General features: G+C 42.3%; 1 protein-coding gene across 1 annotated transcript in view; it reads right to left on the reverse strand.

Annotated features, from left to right (window-relative positions):
- OXSR1 (oxidative stress responsive kinase 1) overlaps nucleotides 1-20,012 on the reverse strand; it is a 677,967-nt gene that overhangs the window by 260,771 nt on the left and 397,184 nt on the right. Inside the window, exon 5 of the mRNA XM_085628862.1 lies at nucleotides 16,441-16,496. Within this exon, the coding sequence (XP_085484988.1) occupies nucleotides 16,441-16,496 (56 nt within the window). The remainder of the gene's footprint in view (nucleotides 1-16,440; nucleotides 16,497-20,012) is intronic.

Consider the following 20,012-nt stretch of genomic DNA (forward strand, 5'->3'; position numbering starts at 1 on the left):
GCAGAGTCTAGCTGATCCTGTGATGAGATTCCACTAAGCTGATCTTTACAGTATGGGGTTCCCCATTCAAGCCTAGAGACCTTCTATTAGTCTAATAATAATATTAGTTTACTAGCGAAAGGAAGGTGGCGGTCATCCACTGTCATTTTATTATGATTTCTCCTTTCATTTTTTATGGTATTGTAACTATGCTGATGGTTTTGATCTTAATCATTTATCTGCTTATGTTAGCCAAAGTAATGCATCTTAGGACACGAGGTTCATAAAATAAACTCTTTAAACTTTACCGTGTCTCTGTTTACTCTTGTTGTGGACTGCTATGAGAATAATTACGAACAGGTATTTCTGATTCCCACCATTCCTGAGAAATACACTAAGTCGCTTGTTCTGAGTTGCCTATACATTGGGACCACCGAGATAAAACTCTGTTAACGAATGGGACACTGATGCTGGTCGGATAAGGGGTTCTCGGTTCTGAGGTGAGTTTTTGGTACACCACAATTCACTGAGGTCCTGGTTTCCTGTGCATAGTTCTGTGCATAAGCAGAATCCCTGCAACATGGAGCACCCAACGTTTGGTCGATTGATTTGAAACGCCTTAGTAGTACTTATATTAGTCCACAACACCCTCACTCTTGTTTCTGGATAACGGGAGTGACAGGTTTAACCTACCTGTGTCTTGACTAACAGGTTCTTTCAAGCTTGATCATTAAAAAGGCTTTTTCTGAACCCCAGTGCTACTGTTGATATCGTGGATACTCTTTGGTGTGTCCTTGTGGCAGTTGACATTGCCGCATTTCAAAAGATTACCGATGGGCTATAAGAACAGCCCTGGTGTCTTTGCCGCTCGTGTGGTCTCTCTGTTAGAGAACATTGACCCTGATGCGTACACGTATGTAGATGAAATTTATCTCACAGAGGACGAGTTATGGCCGCATCTGTGACGCGTTGATCGCATTATTGTTTTGTTTGCAGACTTCGGTTACAAATTCAACTTTGCGAAGTCTCACATTGCGGAATATACAGTGTTGTTTTTGGGATACGAACTCAACAATGAAGGTCGAGGATTGGCTCCGCACTTCCTAGAGAAATGCGCATGCCTACGTGCTCCTACGACACTGAAGAAATTACAATCTTTGCTGGGCTTTCTGAATTTCGGTCGTACGTACATTCCTGATTATGCCCAGCGTATCAAGTCGCTTTATGTCTTGGTACAACCTACTTTTTCCAAATCATGCTGGCTGCCGGAGCATTCGGCTATATTGCAATCTTTGCAAGCTGACCTTCTTGCTTCAAAATACTTACTGACGCGTGATAACCACACTAACCTGGTCATAAGAATTGTGCCAGGTACAGTGGGTTTCACGTACTTAACGTTCAATGAGGGCGACACCATCCCCATTGCCTACAAACTGCACTTGTACACTTCGGCTGAACTGCGATTTTCTGCTGTCGAGAAAGTTGACGGCAGTGCAGATGGCGATTCTGAAAGAACGAGCACTATCGCAAGGAAAACGCATGTTGGTGGTCACACCATATCCTGCCCTTGAGGAGGTGACCAAAGCGAGTGTACCAAATTCTAAAGCTTTGTCATCCACGGTGGATACAATGGGCCACTTCCTTGACATCGCCCAATGTCACATATATCTTTGACGCGGCACTACAGACTCAGGAGTTCTTACAGTATGAATTCGTTCATCCAGCTCCTCTGTCCTTGCGCCCGCTCGAGGATTACCATTCTGCGCAACCGGCGACTGGATCGAAGCATGCCTATTCAGCGGCCTGCGCAATTGTAGTCGGTACTTTCGTGAATGGTGAATTCCAATCTGATGTCGTGCATACGCAGTCATTGGGTGATTGTACCACACAGTTGGCGGAGCTTCGTTCTCTGGTGCTTGCACTGGAGTTTGCTGATCCTCGAGTCACTACTCTTATAGTAAGTGACTCGTTTTATTGTGTTCAATCTTACAACGACAATCTACATTTTTGGCCTCGAAATGAATATCGTGATTCCAAAGGTAGCACAGTTAAGCATAAAACGCTTTGGGTTCGAGTGGCAGAACTTAAAGAACATCTGCCTCTTGTGAATGTTATTCACACTCTTGGTCACCAACGAGTTGGTGTCCTTGTTGTCGGCAACAGCTTAGCTGACGAGGCAGCAAAAACAGCAGTGGCGACATAGTTAGTAGCAGCAGTTACAAGATCACAAAGTAAGATCGACGAGGACATCTTGGCAGCTATTGCTGCTACAGAGCAGGGAACAAATTACCCGAGAGGTTTCCCTTCTCGTTACCATTATCGCTTAAGTCCTGATAACGTCCCGTTAGTGAGGATTAACGACGTTGGTGACAGATTGATTCCCAACGCGGACTGCAGACCATCTTTGATGTTAGCGGCTCACGAGGGCATGGCGTCTGCCCATGCCGGCGTTGCAGCTACTGTATCTCTGTTACAACAACGTTACTGGTGGTGTGGTTTATATAAACAAGCTTGCGCTTATGTTCTTAATTGTGACATTTGCCAGCAGATAAAACCTTCAACTGCGGCGCGCCCACCACAGACTCAGTTGTACATATCTAATAAACCACTGGGGTGTGTTTATTTAGATCATTGCGGTCCATTCACCTCCGATACTGCGTACAAGTACATCTTGGTTGCAGTGGATTCGTGCACACGTTTTCTGTGGGTATGGCCACAAAGGAGTGCTGATGCCCGTACTGTCATCAAGGATTTGCTTGTCTTTGTTGGAAGTTTTGCATGTGGTACCTTTCATTCTGATCAGGGCCCTGCGTTCGCCTCTAAGGCGTACAAAGAAGCCATGAGGAGAAATTTGGGGGTCCAAGTCAAATTTTCGTCTCCCTACCGACCTGAGGGGTAATAGTGTGGTGGAGCGAATGAACCGTGACTTAAAGCAATCTTTGACAGCTAGGGTTTTAGGTACTGGCCGGAACTGGCTAGCCCAATTGTATGACGTACAACGTGCACTTAATAATCTCCCTAGAAGGTCTCTGGGTGGGCGGACCCCATACATGATGCTCTTTGGCATACGAATGTTTGTCCCGGACCCTGATGGTCTAGACATGGCGGTGTCAGCCGCACCCTTTGACGTAGATGATCACTGTGCTGTATTGCAGAATCTACAAGAAGCCAGAGACAGTCTAGCAAAGGAACACGTGCCCTCCACATCTGATGCTGCGCTTCAGATTCCGGTAGTCGGCTGGCTACCTCGAGTTGGTGATCTGGTCCGTGAGAAGGTGGAGAACGAGAAGGAGTTCGGCCCCTCTTATCGTGCACAAGTTACGGTGCTTGGAGTACAGGGTACACGTACAGTCATTTTACCTCCACTTCCTGGTCGCAAGGATAACAGGTACATCTCTATTGACCATGTCAAGCTACAGCGAGTGGCCGATGCTTCTTAGTATGACTCCAGCGGTTTCTTGCCCTGCGATGCTGAGAAATTCTGTTGTGGCCCCAGCTTCTACCACCTTGCCTGATGTTGCCGTCGAGATGCATACAGTTACTGGTCCTTTATTGCCACCGACAGCTGGTGGTCTACCTGAAGATATGGAGTATGCTTATCCTGCGGATGTCCCGTTGCCTGTTTTACACTCCACCACAGTTAACCAGTCGCGCTACTCCTTTGACACTAATTAGATGACTTCCATTGCCCCATCAAAAGTTTAAATTTTTGCTGTCTGGTTTAAAAGCCATTTTTTAATTCCCCCTTGGACTTACATTTGGCTGGTGCTCATATGTATTTTTCTGTTTATGTCCATTGGCTTTGTGGAAGTGTTTTTTAGACTATAAATGGACACTACCTGAAAGAAAGATCGACAATTAGACTAATTGATGGAACTTTGGCCCCCCACTCCTCATCACATATCATGAAAAGGGACCAGACCTTTGTGAACATTCCTGCCTGGCCTGTACTGGATGGGATCGCGTGGGATGCTGTTAAATTTCAAATTCATGGTCCCACTGAAGTAATCAATGTGCCAAATGTATTTCGTGTTTCTATGGGTGATGTGGTTAAGCAAAACATCCACTCGGATGATTGGGATGTTCAAGCCATAGAAGCACTGTTTTCTGATTTGAAATATTATGCTGCATTTGATGCGGAGGATTTGTATTTAGACACTGCTAATTATGATGAGCAATTCTGCTATCAACATTATGGCACGCATTTCCTACACAAAGCAAATGCGTTTAGAAATTTTGTAAATTATACGCAGTGGGAACACTGTCCAGCCCCCAGGCTGGGCAGCTCCTCCACGTTAGTGGACAAATTCACATATTTTTATGACTTCAATGTGTCGAATCCGGCCTCCTTTTATTTTAAGGTTGCGGCTGAGTCTGCTTCTAAAGTTAGACTGACACACACTAAATTGTTGTATTCCAAGTCCTTTATGGACGAGTTGGCAATCGGAGGTTATAATCTGTGGAAAGCTACTATCGATGTAAAATCGGTTTGGGGTTCTAAACCGTGGCAGGTACAGGGAACAGAAGCTTTGCATCGTGCCTGCCTCATCCCGAACCACATGTTATTTTTTAATTCGTCAATTTTTCAGACCACCTGTTTTGGACTGGCTACTTCTAAAAAAAAATTTAATTCTCCCTCCACTCCGGGTGCTTATCCTAATTGGGATAATCATACGGATCTGTCCCTTGCTACGTTGCAGTCATACATTTCCAACACATTCTTCAATATTTCCAAATTAAATCCAGAAGGGTGGTTAATATGGCAAACGAGCTCAGATTCCTGTCCACATCCGTTTCTGGATTTGGCTCCGGGGTATACACAAGTTCGTGTAGACCCTCGTTTTGAATCCTCTCACACTAACTACCTACTCAGTAGGGAAGTTATGCCAATCTTGGCTGCAACATTCCACCTTAGCATCTGTTAAACTTCATTTATCACAATTGAACGACAAAATAAATTTGAATGATTTTCTTAAAGGTCCTGCGGTTGGCAGGTCCAAAAGATGGGTATATGCAGTTTAAAACGAAGTTTGGAAGCTATCACAGATTGAAGCTGCATCCAGATTACGAGCTATTGAGAAAGCCAATATGGAGAAAGTATTGGCCGTTATAGATAATAGCATTAACACCCTGTCTTCCAGGATTTATACGTTAGATAATATTGTTTCATCTGTGGTTAACATTGTGCAGGATGATTTGTCTGTTTTGTATCATGGCCAAAATCAATTGCGTTCGATCATGCAGTTTGCATGGACATTGCAAACGTTAAAGGCTGGGAAAGTCCCTTGGGATTACATGAATACTTCATCTTTGTTCCTTCCTTTTAATTTAACTGCGAAACAACAGTTCATGTCCATGAAAGTGCAACATACTCATTGCTGCACATTGAAAAGTTAGAACCTTTACCTTTCTCTGTTGCCGAATTAAACTCCGCTGTGTGGCTTATCCACGGGTTGATCACATTACCGTTCCCCCTGTTTAAGTTCAGTTTGTGCATGAAACATTTTGCCCTTGGCAGATATGAAAAACTGGGTACTGCCTTCCTGCACGAAGTTTGGTCACTCCCATTCACGTACAGATGCGTGAGGGACGGAAAAGAGGTTTACTTAAAAGGTGAAGAGTGCACTTCCACTCCAGATCACTCTGTGGTGTGTCGGCACATTCAATTGCATGGTGCATGTAATGTGCACGCTCTTAATTTAGCTTGCGTCCTCAAAGGGATCCCGGTGCCAGTTATAACACCGTCTTTTACGCCGCTTGCTAACGGTAGTTATTTGCTATTAAATAATGATGCTTGCTGTGGGATGTTAGTGGGAATTCCCTACATAGTGACTGTATCCCAGAGAGTAGTCTGCTATAATAACGTCCTTTTCCCACCCCCGCATGGATGGCTCTATGTATCCATCTGGCCTTCCATTCCAACCTTGAAAGCAGAGTTCAACAAGATGAGCAGAATAAGGGCTCTATTGTCTCAAAAAGAAGTCACGTTGACTTCATCCCGGGAAACATTTGTCCTTCACATAGCAAACACGCGCACAGAGGTGCAAGCGCTTTTGAATACTGATCTCCCACTTCATTTTGAGGCCCTAATTCAGACTATCTTTAATTCCTCGTCAACAAGTGGCCTGGCACATTTTTTCAAAATTGTGGGCTCCGGCCTCGTGACCTCCTTTCAAACTATTTTTGGTGTGATCCCGGCATTTTTTCATTCTATTTTTTCCAGCGTCTTCGGAGGTCTCCCTTTGATTCTCGCCCTCGTAGCTGGGGTACTTTTGTTGATCTGTGTACTACGCTATGGATGCACAGCTTGCGGCACACGACAGCATGTCCCGGCTGCTCCATCTTCGTGACCGGATGCTTGAATACTATGGAACATTACCACTGGCAACCTTAAGCATAGCCTATGGATCATCCTTCCGGTTTCCCTACTTTACTTGCGTACAGCCTGTCTTTCATTGTCTAGAGTGTCCGTTCCAATGGGCTCTGGATTTGTGCTTGTCGAACTCGGTGTCTCCTGCCCCGGATTATGATCGGCTAATGAGCCCCTTAGTGGCTCATGAGTTGGACTGTTCTGGTGTCAGGATTATGGCCTGTGGAGCAGCACATGGAGTGCTAGGAAATTGGGACATGGGAACGGCTGCAGCTGAATTCTTGGCAAGAAGTAATGTTGAAGAACACGCCAGTTGTCCTCTGATGATAATAGAGGCTCCGGTTGTCGAGGAACATGTGTGTTCATTCCCCTTGCTGAATTGGATGGCAGATAATTTTGCAGAACGTTCCAATGATTTCCTCTTGGAAGCCGCTGCAACTTATTGTGCTTATACCTTGATGGATTAACTTGGAAGTCATACGAAATTCCTGTGGGATGCCTTTGTTTTTTTTCCCCCCCTTCTCGTTGACAATCTATCGGTGATAATTTTTTCCCCTTTAAATGGTTTTTTTCTCTCCTTTTTTTTCTTCAAACTTTTCACTTACCTTATATGGACTCACAATTTGTGCCCTTGGTTCCGTTATATCGAACTTGAACTCTGCGTTCTTGAAATTGCGCCCCTACTGGTTAGTGGTCCCATCAAGGGGGGGGTGTAGTGAAGACTGCTATTTATATACGTACAATGCTAAGTTAGCACAACCGCGTTAGATGTCGTTAAGCCATATTGCCACTTTTGCTGCTTTTGCACACAACACTGTAGTTACGTGTTATTAATTGAGAAATGCTTGCTCGCCTTTGCTTCACATGAGAACTGTGTTGTTCACATCCCTAACAGTGAGCTGCGACCTTGGTCTGAACATTGTGTAAAGAAACAGTCTGGGTCGCTAGACGGTGCATGTTGTTGGGTTCAGGTTGATCGGCCCACTATTTAGCCATAACACACACGCAGCTGCAAATACCTGAAAGTCGATTGCTTTTAATATTGCAGGCTGCGTGCTTTAGACACATTCGGAAGAAGAGCTTTCCCAGGAGCAGAGTCTAGCTGATCCTGTGATGTGATTCCACTAAGCTGATCTTTACGGTACGGGGTTCCCCATTCAAGCCTAGAGACCTTCTATTAGTCTAATAATAATAATATTAGTTTACTAGCGAAAGGAAGGTAGCGGACATCCACTGTCATTTTATTATGATTTCTCCTTTAATTTTTTATGGTATTGTAACTATGCTGATGGTTTTGATCTTAATCATTTGTCTGCTTATGTTAGCCAAAGTACTGCATCTTAGGACACGAGGTTTATAAAATAAACTCTTTAAACTTTACAGTGTCTGTTTACTCTTGTTGTGGACTGCTGTGAGAATAATTACGAACAGGTATTTCTGATTCCCACCATTCCCGAGAAATACACTAAGTCGCTTGTTCTGGGTTGTCTATACATTGGGACCGCCGAGATAAAACTCGGATAACGAATGGGACACTGATGCTGGTCGGATAAGGGGTTCTGGGTTCTGAGGTGAGTTTTTGGCACACCACAATTCACTGAGGTCCTGGTTTCCTGTGCATAGTCCTGTGCATAAGCAGAATCCCTGCAACAGTAGAAGTAAGGGATTATCTCAAGCTTCAGCCATTCACAGACTAAGTGTTGCAGGCAAAGGCATTTTGATTCCGCATTCATTGAGCTATGCCTGGGAGGTAATGGAAGAGCAGCATTGGTCCTTTTTTGATAAGGTTGAAGGGCGTATTTGGCGCCAAATCAGTAATTTGAATTTTATGGACTGTACCTTCAGCTTTCCAGCTTGAATTTGGGCTCCTCTCTATGAATGTGTTTGCTATGGCTGCTGTTCTAAGGTGGGGGAATAACTTACTCAACGGTGACTCTGGTTCCATCCGAGCTGCATTGATTGAAATATGAACTTTTTTATTGTTTGAAGGAAAGAATTCCTGTTTTCACAAATTAAATGAAAGCTCTGGATATGTTTGAAATTGGTCAGTGAGGTGGCACCCCTTCCAAAGCTTACCTTAAAAAAAAATTGGATTAAAAAAAATCAATTCATGAAGTTAGCCGGAAAAGGGACACTGTACTGTGCGCTCAGCAAGCCTGTAATAAATAGTAGTGGTTGAGTAGCATCTGTTAAAAAAAAAAAAAAAAAAAAAAAAAAAAACAACTGTATATACTATGGAACATCCCCCATGGTATGCGCAGAACTATTTTGTTATTAAGGGTTGAATTTGCTTCGGTTACAAATTATGTCTGGATCTTGGGAGGGATGACCAAGGGAGAAGCGGGTTTGCGATCTTTGTTGGAATTGTATTCAAGATTTAAAACGTGATTTTCGGAGGTTCTCTCCTTCATTCATTGCAGCGTTAACTGCCAAGACCATCGTTTTTAAAAAAACAACATAATTACTGTTGGGGAAGCCCAGAAATGACTCTTTGCACCACCATCAGAAATAGTTTGTTCAAAGATTTTTCAATTTTTAATTTTTTTTTATAGATATGTTTGAATGTTGCAATTCCATAGGAACTATCTGGGTTGAATTTGTGGAATATGACACTTTAGGTCTTAAATATTTTGCACAGTATAAATAGAATCGTATTAATATTGCTTTGTAAAGCTGGAGGCATTGCTCAAATTAAAATACTGTAAAACATTTTGCACCACTTATTTATTGCATTTATTAAGCTTGTATAGTATTGCATTATAATGTTTAATTAATTTGATTGTGCATTTGCACAAATAGATGTACTGTATGGGTGTTGTACTGTAAAAGACCTTGCACAACTTATTTATTGCATTTATTAAGCTTGTATAGTATTGCTTTATAATGTTTAATTGATTTGATTGCGCATTTGCACTTTTTTTGTCCATGGAGCCTTTTTTTCGGAGTACAATTGTACGGAGATTCATTTCCTCTTGTATTTTATAATTTTGTATATTTTAAACTGCATGAATTGCTTTTTTCTAAAATCTTTCTTGAATTTAATGTGGATCTCTGCAAGCTTGGTAAAAACAAAATCTAAGATGGGATCAGTTTTATGAGTGGAAGTTGTGACCTGTTGAAGGAGCTCACTATCTTCCAGGTCATAAATCATATTCAAAGCAGAATAGCACTTCGAATTGTTGAGGTGCAGATGAAAGTCACCAACTTTATTAAATTTAGAAATATAAAAGCATAAGAGGCTATAGCTTCCAATAAATAGGTGGAGAATTTATGGTCTGGCCCGGGAGGGCGATATAGGAGGTCTCCTGAGAAAGAAATATCATTTCTTAATTTTAAAGAATAAAAATCATGAATGATCCTAAAAATAGCAATATATTTCTGAAGTCTATGGTGGTTAGAAGGTGGCAGGTAATGCTTTTATGAAACACTCATGAATGTAATATCAGACACTAGGACATTACAAACTTATGCTGATATCAGCCAGCTCATTGCACTGTAAACGTTCCTCACGGAAGGTGCCAACTGAACTAGATAAAATCCATATGGATATGAAGGCTTTAGAGTCCTGTGTTTTTCTGAGCCTCTGATCGGATTTTTATGTGACAATGTTCAAAAGCAATACTTTTTGACAAGATTGTTTATCGGCAAAAAAAAAGACAGATTAATGTGGTCATGTCATTCCACAGATCGTGTCACTACTCATGCAGGATACCATTTTTTAAAATGCTTTATTCAACGAGCTAAGATGTCAGGAGCCACGTAGATCGGTCAATTAAAAACAAAATTTGTGCATGCCCCGACTGGTAGACTCGATCTTACTGGTATCGCCTACCTACCTGATACAGTGGTCCCCTGGAGACAAAGGCCCATGGAGAATCCAATGCCAGGAAGAAAAAAATCCAGTACAGATAAGTTAATATTAATAAGGAGTAAATTAGTGAATTGTTCCTTCTCTCAAGGCTCAAGTTAAACAATTGTATCCCTTATTTTTGTTAATCCGATTATTCTTGATAGAGCGCACAACTGATTATAACCTCCGCAGTAAATAATGTACAGTGTGAGCAAGAGCACAATTAATAATTTAGGTTTTAGTGGCTATACTGATTAAATATTTAAAACAATGTTAATTTCATAGCAGTTATATTTAATTAATCCCGAAGTATACTTGGAAGGCCTCATGTCGCATGTACTGCATTCTATGACATTATTTTCCTAGGCGATTATTAACATTACTCACATTTCAGCCTTCTTGAAGGTGGTTGAGTTCCAGATGATGGGTACCATGATTAAAGCATTCTTGTTAAATAACTCATATGTAGGGAGGCATATCCAGGCACTGTTTTATTGTTTTCCTGAATTCCTTGTGTTTCCATGCAGGAAGGGAGAAGTTTGTCATCCTATTCTGTGTGGCCTATCATCTTCAACTGTCATGTCAGGGTGCCGCCCTATGTTTCTAGACTGTTTCCTAGAAGCCTGACCCTCATCTATAGCAGCACTAGAGAAGCAGAAAGACCCCAAACTGAGCTACAAGAATCTCTTGCCTCTGGTGGGGCAGTGCTATAGACTTATACTGATTTCTAGATTATGTTCAGACAACCTATAAATGCCTAATATGAAGCCTGCTACTCCCTCAAAGATACTTTCATATTAAATGCTGTTAGCAAAGCAGCTGGTACATTTTACTGTTACAGCATGGCTAAATTATGGGGGAAAGAAACTTAAACCGATTTGTTGGTGTACTACCTTGATGCCCTTGATAGTTCGGCAGCATAGCTTCCTTAGGAAAAATTAAGTTATATGAATTAAATATGTACTGTGTAACAAAACTTAAGAGAAATCGATAGAGGGCGCACAGGTGAGTTCTAGCAAAAATATTTTAAAAGCAAACAGCTCTTTACAGTTTTAATTTATCAGGTCTTCCTACATAATGGAACTGCAGTGCATCTGTTTTTGGATCAGGAAGATATAAATGCCCCGAAATTAATAGTGTACTTAGAAGGGGAAAAATACTTCAGAACAAATGCTTTCCAAAAAGTAAATGTTCTAGTCAAAAGCAGTATTTTGATGGAAAATGTCCAACTGCAGAAGAGTACACCACAGAACTCCAGTTCATGTCCAAATCAAAATGCTCAGACAGCGTTTAGCTTATAGGATTCATCTCTAGCAACATCAACAGTGTGTGTCCACAAGGGTTGGCATGAGAAATATAAAGCTGAAACTATCCCACTATTTTTCCTCAAGGTGGTTGGTTACAGTTCCTCCAGTTGCCAGGATGATCTGCACTCTCATGTCGAACAAATACATTTCCAAAGGACAACCCGTCTCCATTGCCAAGACCTGGTTCCATCAAGCCTTAGGGGCCTGCAAGAGGCTAACTACCCTGCACTCGGAGTGCAGTCTTTCAGTCCCAAAGATTCAACTCACTTTGTCCACAGACCACAAATGACGTTTGAAAGCGATGATGCAACAAGTAGACATTTCCTCTACTTCTCTGGTTTCAGTCAGCTCTCTTTGAGCAGGTTAAGCACCGCAATTTAAGTACTAAAACCAGTCTATCACTGACGATGACCCCTGAGCAAATCAAACTAAACTGACCAAGCTTTGCCCACATAGGATGTTCAAAAAAGTCAGAGTTCCTGTTCCAGGAACGTTTCCTGAAAAACGCTACACCCAAACTTCCTCCATCAAAAAGCAACTGGATCAGTGGTTTGTTCCTGTCTGAGCATTTCTGCTACACTGCACCAAGGTCAGCTTAGTTACTCCCATCAAGGAACAAATATAAGTCACTGACGAGGCACATATATCCTTCCCTCCAAGCTGTGTTCTCAGGTTGATCTCCCTTCTCAATAGAATTCAGACATTTTGGGCACCATTCATGGGTATAGAAGAATGGTTGATGGCTAGTATACACTCTTTTCTAAGTCCATTGTGAGGATCTGGGGTTGAAGCTAAGCTAGGTTAGGGTAAAAAGCTGTGTTGATGTGAATAAGAGGTCCGCAAAGAATGTGAATTACCGTTTGCTAAATGCTACTGTTAAATGTCAAAGACTACATTCAATAATTTAAAACCTGGTTAAGCAGTTGTTTGCCTATTGGATCCTGCAGTTGTTTTTGCTAGCTAAAGTTAGTTATTCATTAATAAAAAGGTACACTTCTAAAAGCAGGGTCCTGCAGCTTTTGCATATAAATAGGTTTAGTAGACAGACCACAGATAAGAGACATCAAATATATGATGTCCAGAGCAACAAGAAAATAGGGAATAGGGTAAGGTGGGTATACTGATCTTACAACACTGACAAGCTCCAGTCTTTGGCTCTCAACACACAATAACTTGTCAATGGAGTAGAGGATATAAAAACACAAATGTAGAGATCAGTGTTGTGAGCCGGCCCTAAATGCCTGCTCTACACAACATGCCCACTACGTTGACTGCAGCCACACAGATGATACTCTCCTGAGCTCCTTGAAGGCGCCCTAGTTACAAACATATCGAGAGAGGAAAGGCCAGATGTAGGAATTTGTATTCCTGTACGGTATGCCTATGCCCTACCTTATCCTGGGTTAGCAAGGTAATGTGGCATGCAATGTGTTGGTCGCAGGGTGAGGGTTGACACCTAGATTTGTGTGAAGAGGCAGACTCAGGAGGTTAGAAAGCCACTCCTACTGAGCTCTTCTTTTATGCTTTGTATTCTGGTTCTTTAAGAAAGAAAGGCTCTTTTGTATACTTGGATGTCATCTAACTTTTTCCTGTATAAAGGACATACTTGCCTGCTAAGCCAGATTCTTCAGGTGAGCGAGATGACTTGGAAATCATCACATAAGCTAAAAATAGTGTTGCCCAATAATTATTCACAAGCAAACTTGTGTTCCATTCTTTTGAGACTTTGCAGCAATGAAGACTAACAGGCCCACTCAACAGAGGGGAGGAGGAACGTAAGCAAGCAGCAGGCAGGGTCGCAATGCCAGAAAACATTGTTTACTGTGTTTTGTTTGCCAACCGTAATATGTTGGACAAAGTGGATTTGAAATCGAACGAAAAGGCAAAATACTTATTTAGAAGTGATATTACATTTTAATGGTGGGAAAACATAGCGGTATTGATAAGGATGATTGAAGTATCATTTATATCTTTTAATACGGTTAAGTATATCCAAGTGTACAGGTTGACAAGTGTTAGGTGCTAACCAACTGAGAGCAGTAAAGTGTTACAATAGCACTTTGTGTTACGCGGGGTCTCATTTTCTTCTGTACAACCAGCGCATTTTGTGAAGGCCACAATGCAAACGACTGTTGACAGGCTAGAGAAACTGCAAAAGGCTGAATAAATTGGAGAACCTGAATTATATGATTTCTATAATACAGTGGGGTGTCTGCTGTGAACAGTCAATACCTGACAAGATGCAGCCTGTGCAATATTAATACTTTGGGCAAAATCAGACAGAAATATCTACCCGAAATAGCACTTTTAAAAGTGAACTGTTACAGATGATTAATTAGCAATACACTTTTACATGGTCCAGGTCCCAAAAATGCAGTTCATACTCAAGTTCAATATGCCCACAGGTGCTTTCACAATTCATAAGAAAAACAAGCACTGGCAATAACCTAGGTCTGGTCTTAGCAAGCTGAAGCAATGGTTAGCTTTTATTTTCAATTGCAAGCGTGTGCAACACAAATAAAATTGAAAGCATATGCCACCCCTGCTTTGTGTAACTGCCATGTGCTTACACTAAAAAAAAATATAAAATAAAAATATTGATGCGGATTGTGACGGAGACCAGAATAAATCCCCATGTAACAAAGGATCCACATTTCAGGCTGCTAGAGTTTAGAAACAGCTTTAAACAAACATTGACATAGCCATCAGGTCTCGCCTTTGGGAACTTACAAGTGTTTAGCCATGCAGTACATTATCCTGGGTGCTGTGACACCAGGGATTGGAATTTACCCTTGGGAACAGGGAAGCTTACTTTTTTTTATTTATTTTTTTACTTTCTGCATGTCTGCCAACGGAAGACCCATTTTGGTAGACATTGTTGACAGAGTTATTATGCAGTCCCAACACAAAGGTTACATAAAGTTGTAGTGTTGATTAAGGAAATTAATTCTGACCCAGATATAAAATTCCCCAGAAGAGAGCACTGTGTCCCAAAAAAGTTGGATTCAGGATGTGATTTCAACGAGAAGTAATTACATTTGAAGGCAATTCTAAAATGCAATCTATAGTTTCAGCTTAATATAAAAGGACTTGTCCATGAGTTAACTTGAACTGTGTAGCAGAAGATACTGTCCAAAGTCTTTCATCACTAAGATGGGAGTTTATTTTAGGAGAACTTCGATTGTCACCACAAAGCCAGTGCACGAGCCAAAACAGCAGTAACAATGGCATAATGTACATAGCAATGGTAACCACACAACAGTCCCCGATTAGATTCACTCTTAAACAGGTTCTACGTGCAACACAGGAGTGGAATCAGTGCAAAATCTACATTCTCCAATGCCAGGTCAGAGGCACTGGCCGCAGCAGTAAGTGCTGCTATTAAAAGAAGCCACGAGTGTTAATTACGTGTTCTATCGACTCCATGGAATCATGGGGGCTGTGGTACATACCGTAATTGCGACACGCATGTAGATCGCGTCATGTTCCAGCAGCAAATCATGGGCAATGTGGGCCCCGTATAAGCAGCACCATAGTTATTCGAGGACCGTATGAAATCACAGCTTCTGCAGCGTTTACACAAATAGGGAGTACAGGCCAAGAAAACAGTCAATGATGCTAATATGATGGGTATTAAAGATCATTTGTAGGTTGCAGCAAGGATCCATGGGAAATGCAATACGTGTGCCACAAGATAAGCGCGAAACGTGTTCTCAGGAAAATAAAACAAGCAGCAAACGCCACCAAAAAAAAGCTGTATATACTAAACAAGGTAAGTGCGAAGCGGGTTGTCCGGGTACAAAAACTAGCAGCAGCAGGCCACAAAAAGATAACATAAAAAAAAAAAAGAAAAATGTGTGTGCTCACTGAGTACCATAAATAACAGAAAGCATACGAGCACATGTAAAAGGGACAGTCCACATAAGAGGTTACAAAAGACCAAAAGGGAGGACTATTATGCATATTCACCCCAAAAAAAAAACAGGCATTTACGAAGGTCAGTAACAGAAACCAATGAAAAAGAAGGGAGGTGCTCGAAGTCCATATAGTAGATACAGCATATCTCGAACCGAAAGTGCATGCGCTGCCTAGGCGGGACTTAAAAACAAAAAAAGGAAAATAAAATGTAATTTAACTGGGCACTCATGTTGCAGACAAAAGAAAACCGACATTCAAATTTAGCATAAAAATAAAATTGCACAGTTAGTATCACCTTTGTCATTGAGAAGAAACTATTTTTAGGAGATGTGAGGCATATGTACAGGCATTGTTTTGTTACTTAAAGGGAAGGGAGCAATAGGAAAACTGGGCAGACCCATTGCTCAATGCTGTATGCTATGATGGGCTTAAGCAAAAGGTAAACGACAATTTACCAGACCACAGAATAAAGCCTGCTGACTAAAATCTCCTCTATGTATACTTTAAATGCATTAACAAAAATTGTCTAGTGAGACAGCTAAAGCGGTCTCAAATTCACTACTGTGTCAAAAAAACTGACAAAACCACTATGTCAGAAAACAACGAAAATGAAACAAAAGAGATATGTAATTGTCGTATAAGGCGGGACCTTTGTAAGTGACGATTTTGGTTGTCCGTGCACATAAGTAAAACGTTTCATAATTACATGCCCATACTATATATTTCCGTTTTACATTGTGCCAAAAAACCCCAGTTAGGCCACCTGAAGTGAAGCAGATACATTAGCGACGATGGTGGTGGTGGAAAAGTGCACGGCAAAAATTGGACCGGCAATTAAAACACTCCCAACTAAGCCATGCCTTAAGAAAACACAATTGAGCAACAAGTGATAATACTGAATACATTATGAAAGCAAAAGGTGGGAAACATGACTTCAAAAGCAGTCAAGTTATTTTCTGATCAATTCACAAAGTTAAGAGATATGCACCCTCCAGAAAAATACATTGAAACTGTACCTGCAATCTGCACAGAGCCATCTTCTCCCAGAAGAATGTTTCCTGCTTTCAAGTCCCTGTAGGAAATAAAAACAACTATTAATAATGCACCTATTTTGCCCCAAACACCCTAGCATAACATTACATAGCAAACTAATAATCAAAAAATGTTTTTGTATAACTATTGCTTAAAAAAGGAATTTACCAACTTGCAAGTTACTCAGTCTTTTCAATATATTTATTTGCAAGTAGCAGTACCCTTGGAATAGCCCTCTAGGCACCTGTAAAAATTAATAACGATTTACCATTATGGGCTCCATTAAGAGCTGGGCGCAGCTGAGTCCCCACAGGTGAAATTGGGAGGGTAGGGCTTGAGGGGGGTGGGTACAGGTGTCCTCGTAGGGAAGACAGAGGGTGGGGCTTAGGAGGAAAAAGTACCACAACCGCCCAATTACAAGTATTACCAGGTGTGGGAATGCACCAGGTAAAACCTAATGAGTTTCGAATCACATTTTTCCTTTCCTGAAAGCAGGAGGGATGTGTGTGGGGAAACCGGCCCAGAATCAGCAAAAACATGTGAAACTGGGCCCAGCAAATCTGGCTCCCGGATGTTTCCCCGATTCCAGGGGTGAAAATTATAATGGCCAGGAATTGTGGAGGAAATATCATTCACAGTCACTCCTTGGATCCAGCACCTTCACGTCCAAATACCAGTGGACTACTAATGGTCCCACACGAAGAAAACCAGGAGCTTTTGACCTGCTGAAGTTCCTTTGGTGCCACCTGGGGTATGGAAGCACAAAACAATACCCAGGAATTAGAAGAGAGTCAAGCCAAAGGAGTAGTGTGGTTGACTGTAAAGATGCAATTCGCTTAAAAACAGGGTAATCTGCAGCAGCAAAAGGATGCCACAGGGAAACATGGCTGGTACGGCCTAGGTCAGCAGTGAATCGAGAAATGGAAACGTACGTTTTACTTTGATATACTTTCATAAAATTATCACTGTAGGTTAAAAGAACTCGTTAAATGCACTCTTCCACGCTCAGAAACAGCAGATTGGTATGAACATCAGGATTTAGGGTCTAGGCTTGGATCAATAAGCAACTAATTCTATAAGATAGGGTATGCAATGTATTCCACTAACTTGAACAAGTACTGGCAAAACCAATAGGTCACTCCCTAGGGAACGTTTGGCTTTGTTAACTATCAGCTTTGTAAACTTCTTTTGGTGGTGCTGTGTAACATCTTCAAAATAAACAATGTATAAAACAGGTCTATGGCAGTCATGTCATTCCATGAACATGGATGGATGTGTTCAGATGGCAGGTGACAATGCTAATATAATTTTTTTTTTTTTTTTATATCTATCTATCTATCTATCTATCTATACACACACACACACACACACACACACACACACACACACACACACACACACACACACACACACACACACACACACACACACACACACACACACACACACACATATATACATACATACATATAATCTACTGGCAGTTGCCAGTAGATAGTTCTAGTTAGGACCTAGTTTTCATAGGAAACTCATTTTTTGTTTTCGCAATAACTTAGGTGCCGGTTGACGAATCTTCGCGAAATTTTCAAAACTGAAGGCCTGTTACGGTCAGCTCCTAGCCTGAATTTCAGGGTGATTCGCCAAGCGGGGGCCGAGAAAAAAAGGGGGGTCCCAAAACGTGTTTTCTCCATGTTATTTCACATAGGAAACTTTAGACACGCCTACAGCGCGAACTGCTGAACGGAATTACACCAAATTTGGCAAAAGCGTAGCCCTTGGTTCAGAAAGGGACCTTTTTTTAAATGGTGTAAATACGTTCAGCAGTTGCTGAGAAAATCAAAAAATAAAATCTATGGCCGCGGTGGATCTGCGCACCCTGCTGATCACAAGCTGCATTCTAATTGGCTGTCAACACTTCAAGCCAGGAAGTGTTGGCAGCCATCTTGTGCCTCGGTAGAACCGAGGCACAGGAAAGCAGAGAAACAAACGCAAAAAAAGAAAAGGGGCAGGGTAGAAACACCCTGACTCCTTGGGCCTGCTCAGGAGGTCCTACAAGGACCCCCAGGGCCCAAAAAAGCATTAAAAAAAAAATAATAATAATAGCCCGAATTGGGCCCGGGGGCAGTAAAAAAACTTGTGTGGGGGGCCCCAATCGCCCCACACTGCCCCGGGGACCGCAACCCTGCGGGGCTCTCAATTATATTGGCGGGGGCAGTGGTGTAAAAAGGGGCATGGCCTGGGCCACCTCTCTGCAACGCAGCGGCACTTACTAGAGGTACCTGGTGGGCTAGTTGGCCCCCAGGGACCCTCAGGATTGAAGAGGAATTAATTCCCCAACTTAAAACGCACCACAGGGCGCGTTTGCACACATGTCACCTCAGGCCCCGCCCTCTCCCTTCACCACTGTGCAAACGCACACCCTGGCGCGTTGTAAGTTGGGGAATTAATTCCCCTTGAATAATAAGGGTCCCTGGGGTCCAACAAGCCCACCAGGTACCTCCAGTATGCACCAGGGAGCTGCGTTGCAGAGAGGTGTTCAGAGGCCACCCCCCTTTTTACACCTCTCTGCAACGCAGCTCTGTGGCGCTTACTGGAGGTACCTGGTGGGCTAGTAAGACCCCAGGGACCCTCAGGATTCAAGTGAGACGGTATCAAGGCCTAGGTTTAGGACTATGATACTTCACAAATCCAAGGAAGGGTGGGGAGGTTTGGTGGATGCGAGAATTATTATGTCTAATTTGTTGATAGTGTGTCACTTGCACAGGAGAGATGAGCAAGGGAGCAATGTTTTGTAGGGATCGTCACTCATAGGGGTACTGATGACAACTTGCATGATTTTTCCCTCACCTATATGTCCCTATTGTTTGTCTCGACCTAACATGTAACTATGTAGCTATGCTCTAAAACTGTGTAACCTTTGTAACGATGTAATCTGCAACTATGGTCTGATACTCATGTAAAGTGCTCTGATACCTCCGGGTCTAGCCAGCGCTATATAAAACCTTTCAGATAAATAAATAATAGGGGACTTTATCCCCCAACTTAACACGCGCCACAGGGCGCATTTGCACAGTGGTGAAGGGAGGGGGCCGGGCCTGAGGTGACGTGTGCAAACACGCCCTGTGGTGCATTTTAAGTTGGGAGATTAATTTCGCTTCAATTCTGAGGGTCCCTGGGGACAAACAACCCCACCAGGTACCTACAGTAAGCGCCACTGCGCTGTGGCCCAGGCCGTGGCCCTTTTTACACATCTCTGCAACGCAGCTCTGTGGCGCTTACTGGAGGTACCTAGTAGGCTACTTGGACCCTAGGGACACTCAGGATTCAAGGGGACTTAACCTCCTAAATTAAAACGGACACAGAGCGCGTTTACACAGTGAAGGGAGGGGATGGTGTAGGAAAGTGGCGCTATATATACTGACCAAAGTAAAATCAGCCGAACTACGAATTTCGATTTACTCACCTGTTATCAGGAGAGACCTCAGTGCTACATCTTTGAGCCCAGTACTGATCCTGAAAAGTAATTCTAACCGTATTTACCATTAACTTGAATTTC

This window comes from Triturus cristatus, chromosome 10, assembly GCF_964204655.1.
Source record: "Triturus cristatus chromosome 10, aTriCri1.1, whole genome shotgun sequence".
Lineage (NCBI taxonomy): Eukaryota > Metazoa > Chordata > Amphibia > Caudata > Salamandridae > Triturus > Triturus cristatus.